A 13168-nucleotide genomic window follows, 5' to 3' on the forward strand; every position below is an offset into this window, starting at 1 on the left:
GATATATATCTATATATATCTATATACTCTCTCTCTCTCTATATATATATATATCCATCCATCCATCCATCCATCTATATATAGACACACACCACACACACACACTGATAACTCTACTAGTAAGTAAAATTACTTTAGTTTTCAGAGAGATTATAGTAGTACATCTAATTATACAGCAATTCACAACAGTTACACAAGAGTTCAGATAATGTATCAGCTTGTGAGCAGAATCACAAACATTTCCTACGTTTTTTTAATCTGATTTTTATTATGTCATTATTAGATGTGTTTATGAACATGATCATCAGGGTGGACTAAAACCTATATTGCCATCATTACGAACACATAAAACAGCAAGAAAATGCTTGTTTTAGGTTTCAGTGCATTTGAAAGTATTTTACTTCACTTCCTTCATAAGGAGGAATTACAGTTCGGTCATTTACAATTAATGCTATAGATGAATTCACATCATAAATCAATTGCAAATTAATCATTAAAAAACACCACCTGTTATGGAGCTTTTAAAAAGATTTTTAAACAAATAAAAATAACAAAATAATTATATGGGGGAAAAAAATAATGTATTTAATAAAAATATTGAAACCAGTTTCCAGACAAAGGTTTAAAAATCTTCAGCGGTCTAAAACGGTCTGACTGACTTGTAGCTGATCATTAAAATTAAATGTTTCCTGTAGCTGATGCACTTATTGGGAGAGACTATATTTTTTTATTTCAGCCAGTGGCGTTTTCAGTTTGGCTGATTGTTGACTCCTAAGGTGAATTATTGTTCCAGTAAAGTGGATTCAATTCTGAAATGAGCTGGCTGAACAAAGTGTCTGTCACTTTGAAGTAAGGGGTGGGGTTGTGAAAGTAATATAGTCACATAAGTCCTTTAAATATACAGTACTAAAAAAAGTAATACTATCAGTTCTGTAAAAGTATTAATTTATTACATTTTCTGACTAACATGCCCAACATTGAAGATGAAACAGGCTGGAAAAATCAGAACCGCTGCTTTAAAGGCAACTGGGCAAATCCAACACATCAGCTGTCCAATTGTGTGAAATCAAAGGTTGTGTAAAGACTTGTGATTTGACCAAAATAACACATACAGTATGAGCAGTTTAAGAATCAATTGTTCACGTTTTACATATAATTAGATATATTCAAGACCAGGAGAGTCCATTCAATTACAAGTAAATTGTGTTGTTGGGTGATAAGGCAATGAATTTAGTTTGTAAATCACATTTGAAAACACTAGTTGACCATAGTGCTGTACAACAGACATGAAATACTTTGCTTTTGGTATGACGTGTATTAAAATGTCACAGTTCCCAGAAAACCACCAAATAATGTGTCACAAAATAAAAATAATAATAAATAAAATAAATAATAAAATCTGAAGCATCTCTGAAGCTTCATTTACTTCCGCTGCTCTCTCCAGCACACTTGTGGTTTTTGAGATGAGCGGGTTGAGTGAAAGTTTTATCACAAATGCTGCAACTAAACGGTTTCTCCCCTGTGTGGATTCTCATGTGTCTGGACAAATTGCTTTTGTCACGGAATCTTGTTTTACAAACTGAGCAGCTGAAGGGTTTTTCTCCTGTATGAACTCTTATGTGTGAGGTCAAAGTTGAGTTTTGTGCAAATCTACTACCACAGACAGAACAACTGAAGGGTTTCTCACCTGTGTGGACAGTCAAGTGATGTTTCAGATGTGGCTTTTGTGAAAATGTTTTACCACAGACAGAACAACTGAACGGTTTCTCCCCTGTGTGGACAGTCAAGTGTTGTTTCAGATGTGGTTTTTGTGAAAATGTTTTACCACAGACAGAACAACTAAATGGCTTCTCCTGTGTGTGGATTCTCTCGTGTGTGGACAAATGGCTTCTGCAGCTAAAACTTACTTTACAAACTGAGCAGATGAAACATTTTCGTTCTGAATGAAGCCTCATATGACTCCTTAAGGACTTCTTCCCGAAGTATCTTTTACCACAAACTGAGCAACAAAATGCTTCCTCTCCTATTTGGAGTCCATTGTGTTTCTGCAGACGTCCCTTGTGTCCAAAGCTTGTAGCACATTCAGAGGAGCTACTTGATGTTTTTCCATTATTACATACCCGATCACTTACAGGTACTTCAGCTGGTTCTGGTCCTCCACTGTCCTCTCCATCAGCTTTTGTTTTCATCTGGTCAGTTTGGCTTTGATGAAGCTTTGAGGACTGACGACCAACACACTGATGGTGTTTGAGCTGATAAAGCCAAGAGAATTTTTTGCCACAAACACGGCAGCTGTATCGTTTCTCCCTCGTGTGGATTGCCTTGTGTTCTGCCAGATGTACCTTCTGATTAAATCTTTTTCTGCAAACTGAACAACTAAATGGTTTCTCTCCAGTGTGAATTCTCATGTGTCTCTTCACATTTGAGTTTTGGCTGAATAGTTTACCACACTCCGAGCAGTGAAATGATTTCTCACAAGTGTTACATTCACTGTTATTTTGCAGAGGGTTTGAACCTGACTGAGGTCCCCTGGTCTCCTCCCAATCACAACACTCTTCAGTCTGAGGTTCAGAGGAGTGTGAAGCCTTGTCATGAGTATCAGGTTGTAAATGTCTCTCTGGATCTGACTTCCTGGCTGGTTCTGGTCCTCCACAGTCCTCTCTATCAGCTTTTGTTTCCATCTGGTCAAATCTTTGATGAAGCTGTGAGGACTGAGGTTTCTCTTCATCGTCTTCTTCACTCTTCACAGAGACAAGAGTGAATGTGAACTTGGTGCTATCAGCCTCCTCCAGCTGCTTTCCCTCCTGACTGGTCCAGAGTTCCTCCTGCTCCTCTTTAATGTGTGGGGGCTCTGGTGGGTCCTCCTGGTCCAGCCCGGGGCTCCACTCCTCTTTAATGTGTGGGGGCTCTGGTGGGTCCTCCTGGTCCAGCCCGGGGCTCCACTCCTCTTTAATGTGTGGGGGCTCTGGTGGGTCCTCCTGGTCCAGCCCGGGGCTCCACTCCTGCTGTTCAGTGGGAACCTCTTCTTTACTCACTAACAGCAGCTGGACATCTGTGGAGAATAATGAAATACATACTCGTTTAAGAAAAATGTAACTTCCTGTCACATTTAAACCACTGACACCACTACTTTCTTTAACGTGTGGAAAATAATGCACTTTTGGTAAAACATATTTGGAACTAAGGCACTGAATATACTCGTCACTTCCAACAAGCGACTTTACCAGCTTCATTGTCTGTACTGTAAATCTCAGAATACAAAGGTGGGGAGAGTCAGCAGCTTCAGGGTCATCTGGGTCCACATCAGTGAATAAGTCATTATCCCTGCCCCATCATTAGGACTGACTATAAATTACATTTGTGTATTCCATTAAATTAATGTATTGATTTTATGTATTCTATTATTATATGACAACGTTAGCCTTAATATTTTAGCTACAGCAGCTGAGTCAGCTTTTTGATATTAAAAGCTGCGAGACCTGAATAAGTGGATGTTCAACTCACTTTCAAGAACTTTTATCACTCCAAAAATTTTATTTATTTAACACACTGTAAAGTGTTTTTCGTAACTTCAAACAACAACAAAACAAAAACTCAATTCATGCCATGCTCATATAGTGATGTAAAACAGTGCCTCAACCACGGCTTCATTTGCTAAAAACATTACACCTTACTGAAGCTACTGTGCCCTCGGCCAGCGATGGATGTGGATTCTGCCGTATTTCAGCAGGAGCCTTGGCAATGCATGTCCATGAATTTGGAGTGAGGAACTTCTGAAGGAGCAGTGATAGCAGTATTAGCTAGGCTCCTTACATGCTTGCTAACTTTTTTTAAGGTGGGACATTGACAGCATTGTGTTGCAACGATTTGTGCAGTAGTGTTAATGGGAGAGAGGGGAGGTGCTGAGCGATAAACAATAATATTGTGGCGGGCCACAAATAAATCAATGCATGGGAAATTACTACAAAAACTGACTGACTATCTAGTCTACACCGGCCTACCACACAGCCCTACAGAGGCACGTAGAAAAGGTTTTAGACTGTCCAGCCAAATATCTCATAGGTAAATTAGTGGTAATGCATTAATGTAAAGTCTTCCTAGGAAGAAATTTTTATGGATAACAACCATGACCACTGATCTGACCTATGACGCAAAAAATGAAGATGCTGGGGCCAGTTGCACAATAAAAAACAACCAAAAGTATGACTCTTAAGTCTTAATTTCTCATTTCTCCTTAGCTAAGGATTGTGTTGCACAGAATCCCTTTAAATGTTTCCTTAGTTAAGGAAAATCATTAAGGTGTTTGCTATCAGGTGTTAGATATTAGAATTTACAGTAGTAAAATTCTACTCCTACCATGGAGACTGTTTGCTTGCACCAGCAAAGTTGGAAAGAGAGGAGACATTTGTCTGAGAAAGAAAAACTGTTTTGCTGTTTGCTGGCTGTTTTGCTCATCATTTAGCTGATCCATTGGATTCTCCCGGTCGCAGAACACTCGTCTCAGGATATGTAAAATTTTGTCATTTATCGCCATAAACTCAACCATGTTCCGGTTAAGATAAAGCCAGAGGTACCTTAAATTATTTTCCTTAGTTTGGTTGCTGAGGTCCTTTGTGCAACGGTTTAACACACTTAAGGGATTCCTCAGGTATAAGCCCAAGATGAGGAGAAAACCTCAACTACTTAAGTGAACATTTTAAGGAAACCTTCATGACTTCTTGAATATGCCATAAGACTGAAGAAGGGCACCATATCTCTCGTCATCAGCTGTATGCAACGACTGGTTCCTATCTACCCAGCTTTCGTCCTGCACCCACAGAGAAAAATAACAGGATCAATGATTGTCTGAGAGACGGAGAGGTCGGTCTGTGTCTGTGACCTGTACCTCACCTGTTATCTACTTTGAGCCCCCTTAGGAAAGAGTCTTCACATGTATGTTGTAGGGAGCCAAGAGCTTCATTGCCATCGACTGCTTCCCTGTGATTGTTGTTCTGCATATAAAAGAACTTGACCTCTTTTAGTAGCAGCTCTTTTCCACCGGTGGAATTTAACTAAGACCATTTACCAAAGTACAGTACAAATCTGAGGTGAACGTTAGTGATGAACTGCAGAATGAAGAGTTGCTTTATGGGCTAATAAAATCCTCCCACTGCTAAAGTATTTTTGGATCAGCTGGAAAATGCATCTCCACAAAGCTGAAAACAGGCTGCTTTGAAAGCAGGACTTGTATTTGCAGTGGAGTATTTTCACAGAGTGGTATTAGTACTTTTACTGCAGTAAAGGGTGAAATGTCCAAACCTGCTTGAGGCTTGAAAACAGCGTCCAGTAGTTTGCGTTGTCCACAAAGTTCCTCCTCGTACTCTGCTATCGTTCTTTCAAACAGCTCAAATATCTCTTCAGCAGCCGCACTTAGTCGCTGCTGGACAAAAGCTCTCAGCGTTTGGACTTTAGACATGTTTACAGCAGCTTTTCCTCCAGACACACTCCGTTACAGACACGCAGCTCGGCTCCGTCTACGACCTGGGTTCAAACCACTTGTACTCAGCTAACTTCCTTTAGCATTCTTGGCTAACAGGAGATGAATCTGGTGAAACATCCCGAAAGTTTACACAGATTCCACTTAAACAAGTTTATCTTCACATACAGGCTCTGCTGCTGAACTCCTGCTGATCTATCTGTTAGCATGCAAACAGCAAAGTTAGCGTGTTAGCCACCGGAAGTACACCCGCTTCCGGTACCACTTCTTTGCTGATTTTCAAAATAAAAATAACAAAAGCCCCAAGTCTCTCTGCTGACAATTAACATTTGGTAGAAATACTCAGAAATATAGAAATATCACAAAGTAATGTCAACAGCCCAAAAGCATAATGTCAGCAAAACTTTATTATTATTGTACATACTAATTCATTTATGTTAATCCTGACAACAAGTTTAATTCCTGACTTTTCTGAAGAGACAGATTATAATGGTACATTTGATTTATACAGCACTTTACAAACCAGTTCCATAAGAGTTACTTTGCAAAGTAAAGTAACATTATCCTCTGAATAACAATGGCCTGTTCCCAAAAGCAGAGAGGAACAACTGTACTTTTTTCTTTATTACGTTTATCTAATAGATCCCAGTTCTGGTTACTTTGCAGATTCAGACTCATAATACAAATATGAACAAATCAGTTACCCCTGTCCAAGAGGTACTGGTCCAGCTCTCCATGTTAAAACGTCCAATCCTCCAGGCCTATAGATATTACTCTATTAGGTATAACTGAGGACTGTTTAAGCTGGTGTTCGCCTAGCTTCTAACTTTCTTCTTGTGGATGCACTAGTGACATTTTACAGATGAGCCCATGCAGAAATTGCCACTGCTGGAGAGAGTCTGAAGTCTTCATAGGTCCAAAGGTTTGGACCCGGTCTAAAACAGACCTCAGGTAAATCAGTCTCTTGACCTGATGGTAACTGGAGAAAACACATTGTGAAGGTCAGGGGAAGTTAATCTGAGGTTCAGCAGTCTGAGTTCGACTAATCAAGTGGAGATCTTCCAAACCTAGGCTGTTTTTAACAAAGCCACATCTTTATTTCCACACACATTGTTTCCTTGCTGAGGGATATGTCTCGGATTCACTTGGAGGTTTGTTGACGCAACAAACCGTCAAACAATTTTACAATCAATTCAACAGCTGCTCTTTTAATAAACAAGATTATTATGGTGTCTAAACTACGTAACGTGTTATCATGCGCAATGAGTGAATGAGTCTACAGACACACGACACATACAGTAGCAGAACAAGAGTAGGTTACACTGACAACTTCAGTAATACAGTGTTAATGATCATGATCGTCTGGAATTCTACCATGTTTTATCATTAAACCGGCAACTATTTCATCCCTAAATCTGACAGAGGTTTTCTGGTGTCCTTCAACAACTGTCATTAGTGTCAGAAGAATTACAAGTCATGAACCACTCTATCTGGATCTGAGGTCCTGGCTGGTTCTGGTCCTCCACTGTCCTCTCCATCAATTTCTGTTTCCATCTGTTCAGTTAGTCTTTGATGAAGCTGTGAGGACTGAGGTTTCTCTTCATCGTCTTCTTCACTCTTCACAGAGACAAGAGTGAATGTGAACTTGGTGATATCAGCCTCCTCCAGCCCTCGAAGCTGCTCTCCCTCCTGACTGATCCAGAGTTCCTCCACTTCCTCTTTAATGTGTGGGGGCTCTGGTGGGTTGTCCTGGTTCAGACTGGGGCTCCACTCCTCTTTAATGTGTGGGGACTCTGGTGGGTCCTCCTGGTTCAGACTGGGGCTCCACTCCTCTTTAATGTGTCGGGACTCTGGTGGGTCCTCCTGGTTCAGACTGGGGCTCCTCTTCTGCTGTTTAGAGGGAACCTCTTCATTACTCTCCAACAGCAGCTGGACATCTGTGGAGAATAATGAAATACATACACGCATTTTAGAAAACTATAACTTCTTCCTGTAACTTTTTTATGACTCAAATTGTAAAACACAGAGTTCAGAAAGAGCACAGAAATTTGAAGGGGAACAATCAGAATCTGGTGAAAATTTAAACAGATTTCACAGGGCCCTATAGAAACTATATTCCTGACATCAAAATACTTATTTTTAGAAAGAATGAAGATTTTAGACATCAGTCCTTCCTTTGGCCGCTATGTCTCAGCTAGCAGCTCAGTTTACACCAATGTGACACAGATAATAGCTCTCTGTGAACTGGATTAGTTCCGCTCTACATCCCACATGGAGCATTTCAGAATTGCATTTTGCCTGGCTGATTTTGCTGACTTGTTCAGATTTTGTAGATTTATTCAGTTGTCCATGATTTTTGTGCCACGTAGTTAAATTGTTTATTTTTTTGTCTGTGTTTATTGTTCATATACGATCAGGAGTCTGTAAGTGCAGAAAGTGGGACTGGGCATTAGGATGCAAAATATAGTGCAAGGGACACAGGTGCATACAGGAGTTTCCCCTAAAGAGTATTACATTTTCTTTTAGGTTTAAAGGCTCATGATGAGAGCTGGGATTCCTTAATACAAATGAATGCACGGTCACATCAGTTAAAGGATCAGTGTTAAATTTACAGAGCTCTATTTGCTCAACTGACAGAAATGTTTTTATTAGTCTATAATCACCTGAAAATAAGAATCTTTGTGTTTCCATAACATTAGACTTGCCTACAGAGAGAGCAGCTCCTCTTCCACAGACTCGAACATGTTTAACCATCATGCTTCTAGAGTAATCCAGAAAGGACAAACCAAATGCTGACCCTAGATAAGGCCTGTTATGAGTTTCACAGGCACCGTAGTTTCTTCTTCATGCTTGGAAGGGAAACCTGAGGCGAGTGATACTCAGTTTCACAATTTCAATGTTAGATGTCACTACATTCTACAACACTGCTCATTTAAAGCTTTTGCTGATCCTATTGGAGAAGAAAGGGAAAAAAAGACCAATAAAGAAAAGTAGCAAGAATGTTTTTGCGTATGCTGTCAACCACAGTTCTTACAAAAACAAATACGGAGCATTCAGAAACAATTTGAAACAGCGTTTTTGTCATTATGCATATTTGGTATACGTTAGAAACGTTAGAGTTTTATGAAGTTCTTAAGAAGAGTTGAATATCTCAAAGTATCTCTGCCATGGACGTGCTCTTTCAGTGTTATTAATGCTGTAGGTGAAACCAATGTGAGACGCACATTTTTAACAAGCATCGAAAAAGCGCAGGGAGTTATCACATCGCCCCCCGTGAGCAGGCACTGCACTAATTCTGGCATGCGTAAAGCACATTAAGTGCTACTTGCTACAGTAACCGCCAATCAATCCCTCCCTGTCTATGTGTTTTTAAATATGCAGGAGCAAACTGCACATTCATGGAAAATCTAATGAAAATATTCATTTTAAAATCTTTAAAATGTTATAACAAGAAAATCTATTTGTTTTCTTGCCCGGGCCAGTAAAAATCTGATCTACTGGCCCTTAGGGCCCTTAGGGCCAGTGGGTAAACATGTTATGTTGGACATTGCATAATAGCACCTGGGGGCTGTGTTGGGGTTGAGGCAGGTTTGAGATTTGTGGGGTCATACGTAAGGTAAATCCTACCCGAGTGGCAGCAGAATCCTTTCCTGTCCTCTTCCCATACAAAGGCACCACAATGTGAGCAATTCGGATACTGAAACAGTGACATCGTGCTCATCGTCTGCCTGTAATCACCACGAAGATCCCCTTTGAAGAAGTCAGTATCTTCATACCGTGCAAGGTTGCGCTGGTCATGGAGCGTCTGCTCCAGTCGCGCACGGTGCACTTGTTGATGGAGCCTGGCGTCCCTTGGCTGGCGTTTCATTCTGACCTCCAGTGTTTCTCCTGCCCTGACCTTCTTATGGCGCACTGCTCGCATCTCAGGCGTTTCTTTGGCCCTGACTTCTTGATGGCGCACAGCGTCCTTTGCCTGGCGTGCCGCTCGCATCTCCACCGTTTCTTTGGCCCTGACCTTCCGTTGGCGCACAGCGTTGTTTGCCCGGCGAGCCGCTCGCATCTCTGGCGTTTCCTCCGCCCTCTTCTTAGCTATGCGCGCCCGATTCCGAGCCAGGCGCTCATGCCGTGCTTCATCCGACTCTGCTGCACGTGCGCGGCGGTTTGCCTCGCGCATCCGCTCCCGCCTGGCACGGCTATCTTTAGGCATGCTAGCTGCTCAGTCAGGGTGTAGCGTTCAGAATCCTGCATCAGGATAGAAAAGACGACAATCAATACATGTATGCTGCTTTGTCTACACAGGTACAAAACTGCTGATACATGAGGATCCTTCTTCAAAATTATAAACAAAATGACATCATGGTAACATTTAACATGCAGTGAGAACTAAACTATACTTAAAAATGAAATACGTGTATTTGAAATATTACAGAACTTTTCAGGGAAAGTAGTAATGATCCAACCGAGTAGGTAGTAATGACATGCGGCTAGTTTCGAAAGCTCCGTGTGAAGCCTTGTGTCTCTCAGCTGGAGAGCAAATTTAGGCAGATGTTTCATTGTTTGAATTAAGTCAAAATCACCAAACATGAAGATGCAGTTTGCAGCACTAAGAACTGAATGTCTGCCCAACCCTCCTGTTACTGTAGGAGGAGTTAGGGACTGTCTGAAAAGAGCAACATGATCCATTTCAATCATCAATGACTCAAACTCACTGCCAACATAGATAGTGAGCAGTCTTAAACATTTCACACCTGAGAGTTTGTAAAGAAAAGTTAACAAAGTTAATAATTATAATAAATTAGTAATTAATTTATCCATTAAATATGCACAGCGTGCTCATTTATTGACATATAAAAGATCAATAAATATAATACATATTGTAACATTAAACCACCTCTCATCTGTGCTGGACATCTTCTCACAATGTTCACAGTAGTTGTTTGTCAAAGGAGTCTATGTTGAAGTAGATTTATTGTTTTGTCTTTGTTTTTACGGTGGTACCGAATTGATATTGTGGAATTTTACTGGTGTCCACAACTAAATTTCTGGTATTGTGACTTGAGATTCAGCAAAAATCTGTGGTGATGATCAATGTGCAAAGAAAATAGTCTGGAAAAGACCTTAAGAGGTGGATGCATTATTCAGCAAAACAGATTTTTAGCATCCTTTTGTTCATGCACGTCATCCCTCAGTGAGCTGCAGCACAACTCGGTAACGTTACACCACCGCTGTCTGAGGTGTGCAGCTCTAACTGCCTTCACTCTCCAACAGACAGACTTTTATTAACGGACACACTGCGACCTCCATTTACTGACAACTTACTGCGCCTCTGCCGCTTGTCACGCACAGAATGCGGAGGGGAAGCTGGCCACGGAAAATCATTTGCTGCGTCTTGATATTAAAGATCGGCGGTCACTGATTCAGGACCACGTCTGTGTTTATGTGCACGCTGTACTTCTGCAGGCTCTGGTGTTTACTCCGGGTGTATTTTATGCAAAAGACAAGCGCAACGTAGCTGAAAAACCCAGGAAGTAAATTTGCTTCCGGTACTATTTATTTGCGGGTTTTCAAAATACAAGTAATAATTTCTCAACATAATTTCGTTAAGAATGAAGGATTGTAGAAAAATTGTTCCTAAAGTACATACAGAAATGCCACAAAGGAAAGTAAAAGTAAAGAGTCCATAAGTATAATTTCAGCAACATTATAGTGCATAATAATGTTTTAATATTGACAAATCTAAGTGTACTTACTTAGTTTTCTGAAGGCAGATTATAAAAGTACTTTTGATTTATGACAGTTACAGGAGTTACTTTACAAAGTAAAAATAACAACAGCAATCAGAACAACTCTAAACACAGCAATCATAAATCCAATGTCTTATAATCAAATGGAAGTCGTAAATTAAAATGAATTAACAGTGAATTAAACAATAATTGTGAGTGTGATGAGCTCTTGGTGGTAAAAACTGTAACCTTCCTGCAGTGTTTTAAAAGTCACCTCTGAAGCAGCTGCTGGAGAAACTGCAGCTACAGGAAGTAATGAGCGAGTGTTTTTCAACCAAACAGAGCAGAAACAGAAACAGAAACAGGCTCGTCTGAATAAAAGTGGCCTGTTTCAAAAACCAAACGTTACTGTTGGTAAAATATCCAGATACGTTTGATGAGGAAAGATCAGTCAATGTACCAGGTTTTAGAGGGGGTCACACTAAATGAGCCCTAAATGAAGTTACCACAGATTAATTACCATCACACAGTGAGTAGAGTGGGAGAAACATTGTCAATACACAGCTCAGTTCTGCCAATAAAAAGCCCTGGAGAGATTTAATCCTGCCCTGATGAATTGGTTGCATAAGTATTAATGTATCATAATAATAATCCAATAATCTAGTAATAACATTAAGAAAGTGGTGCATTATTACATTTATTAATTTAGCTGACACTTTTATCCAAAGCAACTTACAATTGCTATACATGTCAGTGGTCGCAGGATCATTTTACATCGATGGCGCTTGGTACTCAAACACAGTCAAAATGGAGAGTTTTCTAAATGTCAGACTTTATGTGAAGATGAAACCATACGATCATCTAAATTCTTATGTAGTACTACTCACACTGGTATACAATTTCTACACTCCTTTTGCCAGATTGAATTTAACTAAAATAAATAAAATAGAATTTCAAAAGTAATCCAGACCTATAAAGTGTTGAACAGCATTTATTTAATTGTCAAATTTATTGATTAAGGATGTACTTTATGACAGATTGGCTTTTGCAGGAGTCATCCACCCTTATTTCACACAGCTACTTGGGACTGGGCTCATTGAGACTCAGTTCTTTTTCATAACCAAACGCCTAGAGCACCTAAGTAGATCAACTGAGTCCTCCTACCCAACAGAATTAAGAAAGCTTTGTACGTTCATCTCTTATGTGTAAAACTCTCTCAACAATCAACAAACTGAACTGCAAATAACTAGAATATCTGCTGTTGGGGTCTGCTTCAGATCACCTCCCTATAGATTAAAGGCAACTGGAAGGGGACATCGGCAATTACTCATATTAAACACTGTAGCCACACGACCTCATACAGCTGTTGGACAGCACTTTGTGTACGAACATTTCTATGAGACACAAGTACACAGAAGTGCTAATAAACAGTATAAACTAGAGCTTTGACAAACTGTTGATACACCAACAGCAATCTTGGACCACAAAGTCGGGGTAGTGCGGTTCTTCCGACTTCCGAAGTCGGATTACTTTTTAAGGGGCCGTTCCCTTTGAAATTTTGACCTTTGAACTCGGAAATTCTGACTTCCCATGTCAAATGGAACGCACCATTATAAAGGATTACAAATGATACATCAACACACTTATTAAAGCATTACACATTTTTACAGATGTCCCGATCCTATCTGAAAGATCATGATCTGGGCCAATCAAGGAATTTTTTAACCAATCGGTATCAGCTTTATTGGGCCTTATAGTTCCTTTTTTTTTTGTCAAGGAAGCCATCTACACCAGGGTTGAGAAGCCGTCATTGAACAGGGGAGGGGGTCTACGCCACCACTTATCCCCCACTTACAATGCTGTCCTTTCATCACTTCCCAGGAAACTCAACAAACGTAACCTATTGGCCTCAGGTGAAGATACCAACGATGGTCGTTCAGTCTTGGCCACAGGTAGTCTCAACGACTGT

General features: G+C 40.2%; 4 protein-coding genes across 4 annotated transcripts in view; all 4 read right to left on the minus strand.

Annotated features, from left to right (window-relative positions):
• LOC119916213 (NLR family CARD domain-containing protein 3-like) overlaps nucleotides 1-13168 on the minus strand; it is a 795320-nt gene that overhangs the window by 169528 nt on the left and 612624 nt on the right.
• tbx19 (T-box transcription factor 19) overlaps nucleotides 1-13168 on the minus strand; it is an 81801-nt gene that overhangs the window by 6797 nt on the left and 61836 nt on the right.
• LOC119901103 (gastrula zinc finger protein XlCGF57.1-like) lies at nucleotides 929-5704 on the minus strand. The gene is made up of 2 exons (XM_038716616.1): nucleotides 5299-5704; nucleotides 929-3052 (listed from the first exon to the last, which is right to left on the minus strand). The coding sequence occupies exons 1-2, from the start codon at nucleotides 5453-5455 to the stop codon at nucleotides 1419-1421; spliced, it is 1791 nt and encodes a 596-aa protein (XP_038572544.1). The 5' UTR covers nucleotides 5456-5704; the 3' UTR covers nucleotides 929-1418.
• Nucleotides 5864-10987, minus strand: LOC119909751. Its single transcript, XM_038728001.1, has 3 exons — nucleotides 10796-10987; nucleotides 9104-9718; nucleotides 5864-7413 (listed from the first exon to the last, which is right to left on the minus strand). The coding sequence occupies exons 2-3, from the start codon at nucleotides 9681-9683 to the stop codon at nucleotides 6944-6946; spliced, it is 1050 nt and encodes a 349-aa protein (XP_038583929.1). The 5' UTR covers nucleotides 9684-9718; nucleotides 10796-10987; the 3' UTR covers nucleotides 5864-6943.

The sequence above is a fragment of the Micropterus salmoides genome, unplaced genomic scaffold (genome assembly GCF_014851395.1).
Source record: "Micropterus salmoides isolate LMB-PRFRI ecotype aquatic unplaced genomic scaffold, ASM1485139v1 Ms_hic_scaffold_1, whole genome shotgun sequence".
NCBI lineage: Eukaryota > Metazoa > Chordata > Actinopteri > Centrarchiformes > Centrarchidae > Micropterus > Micropterus salmoides.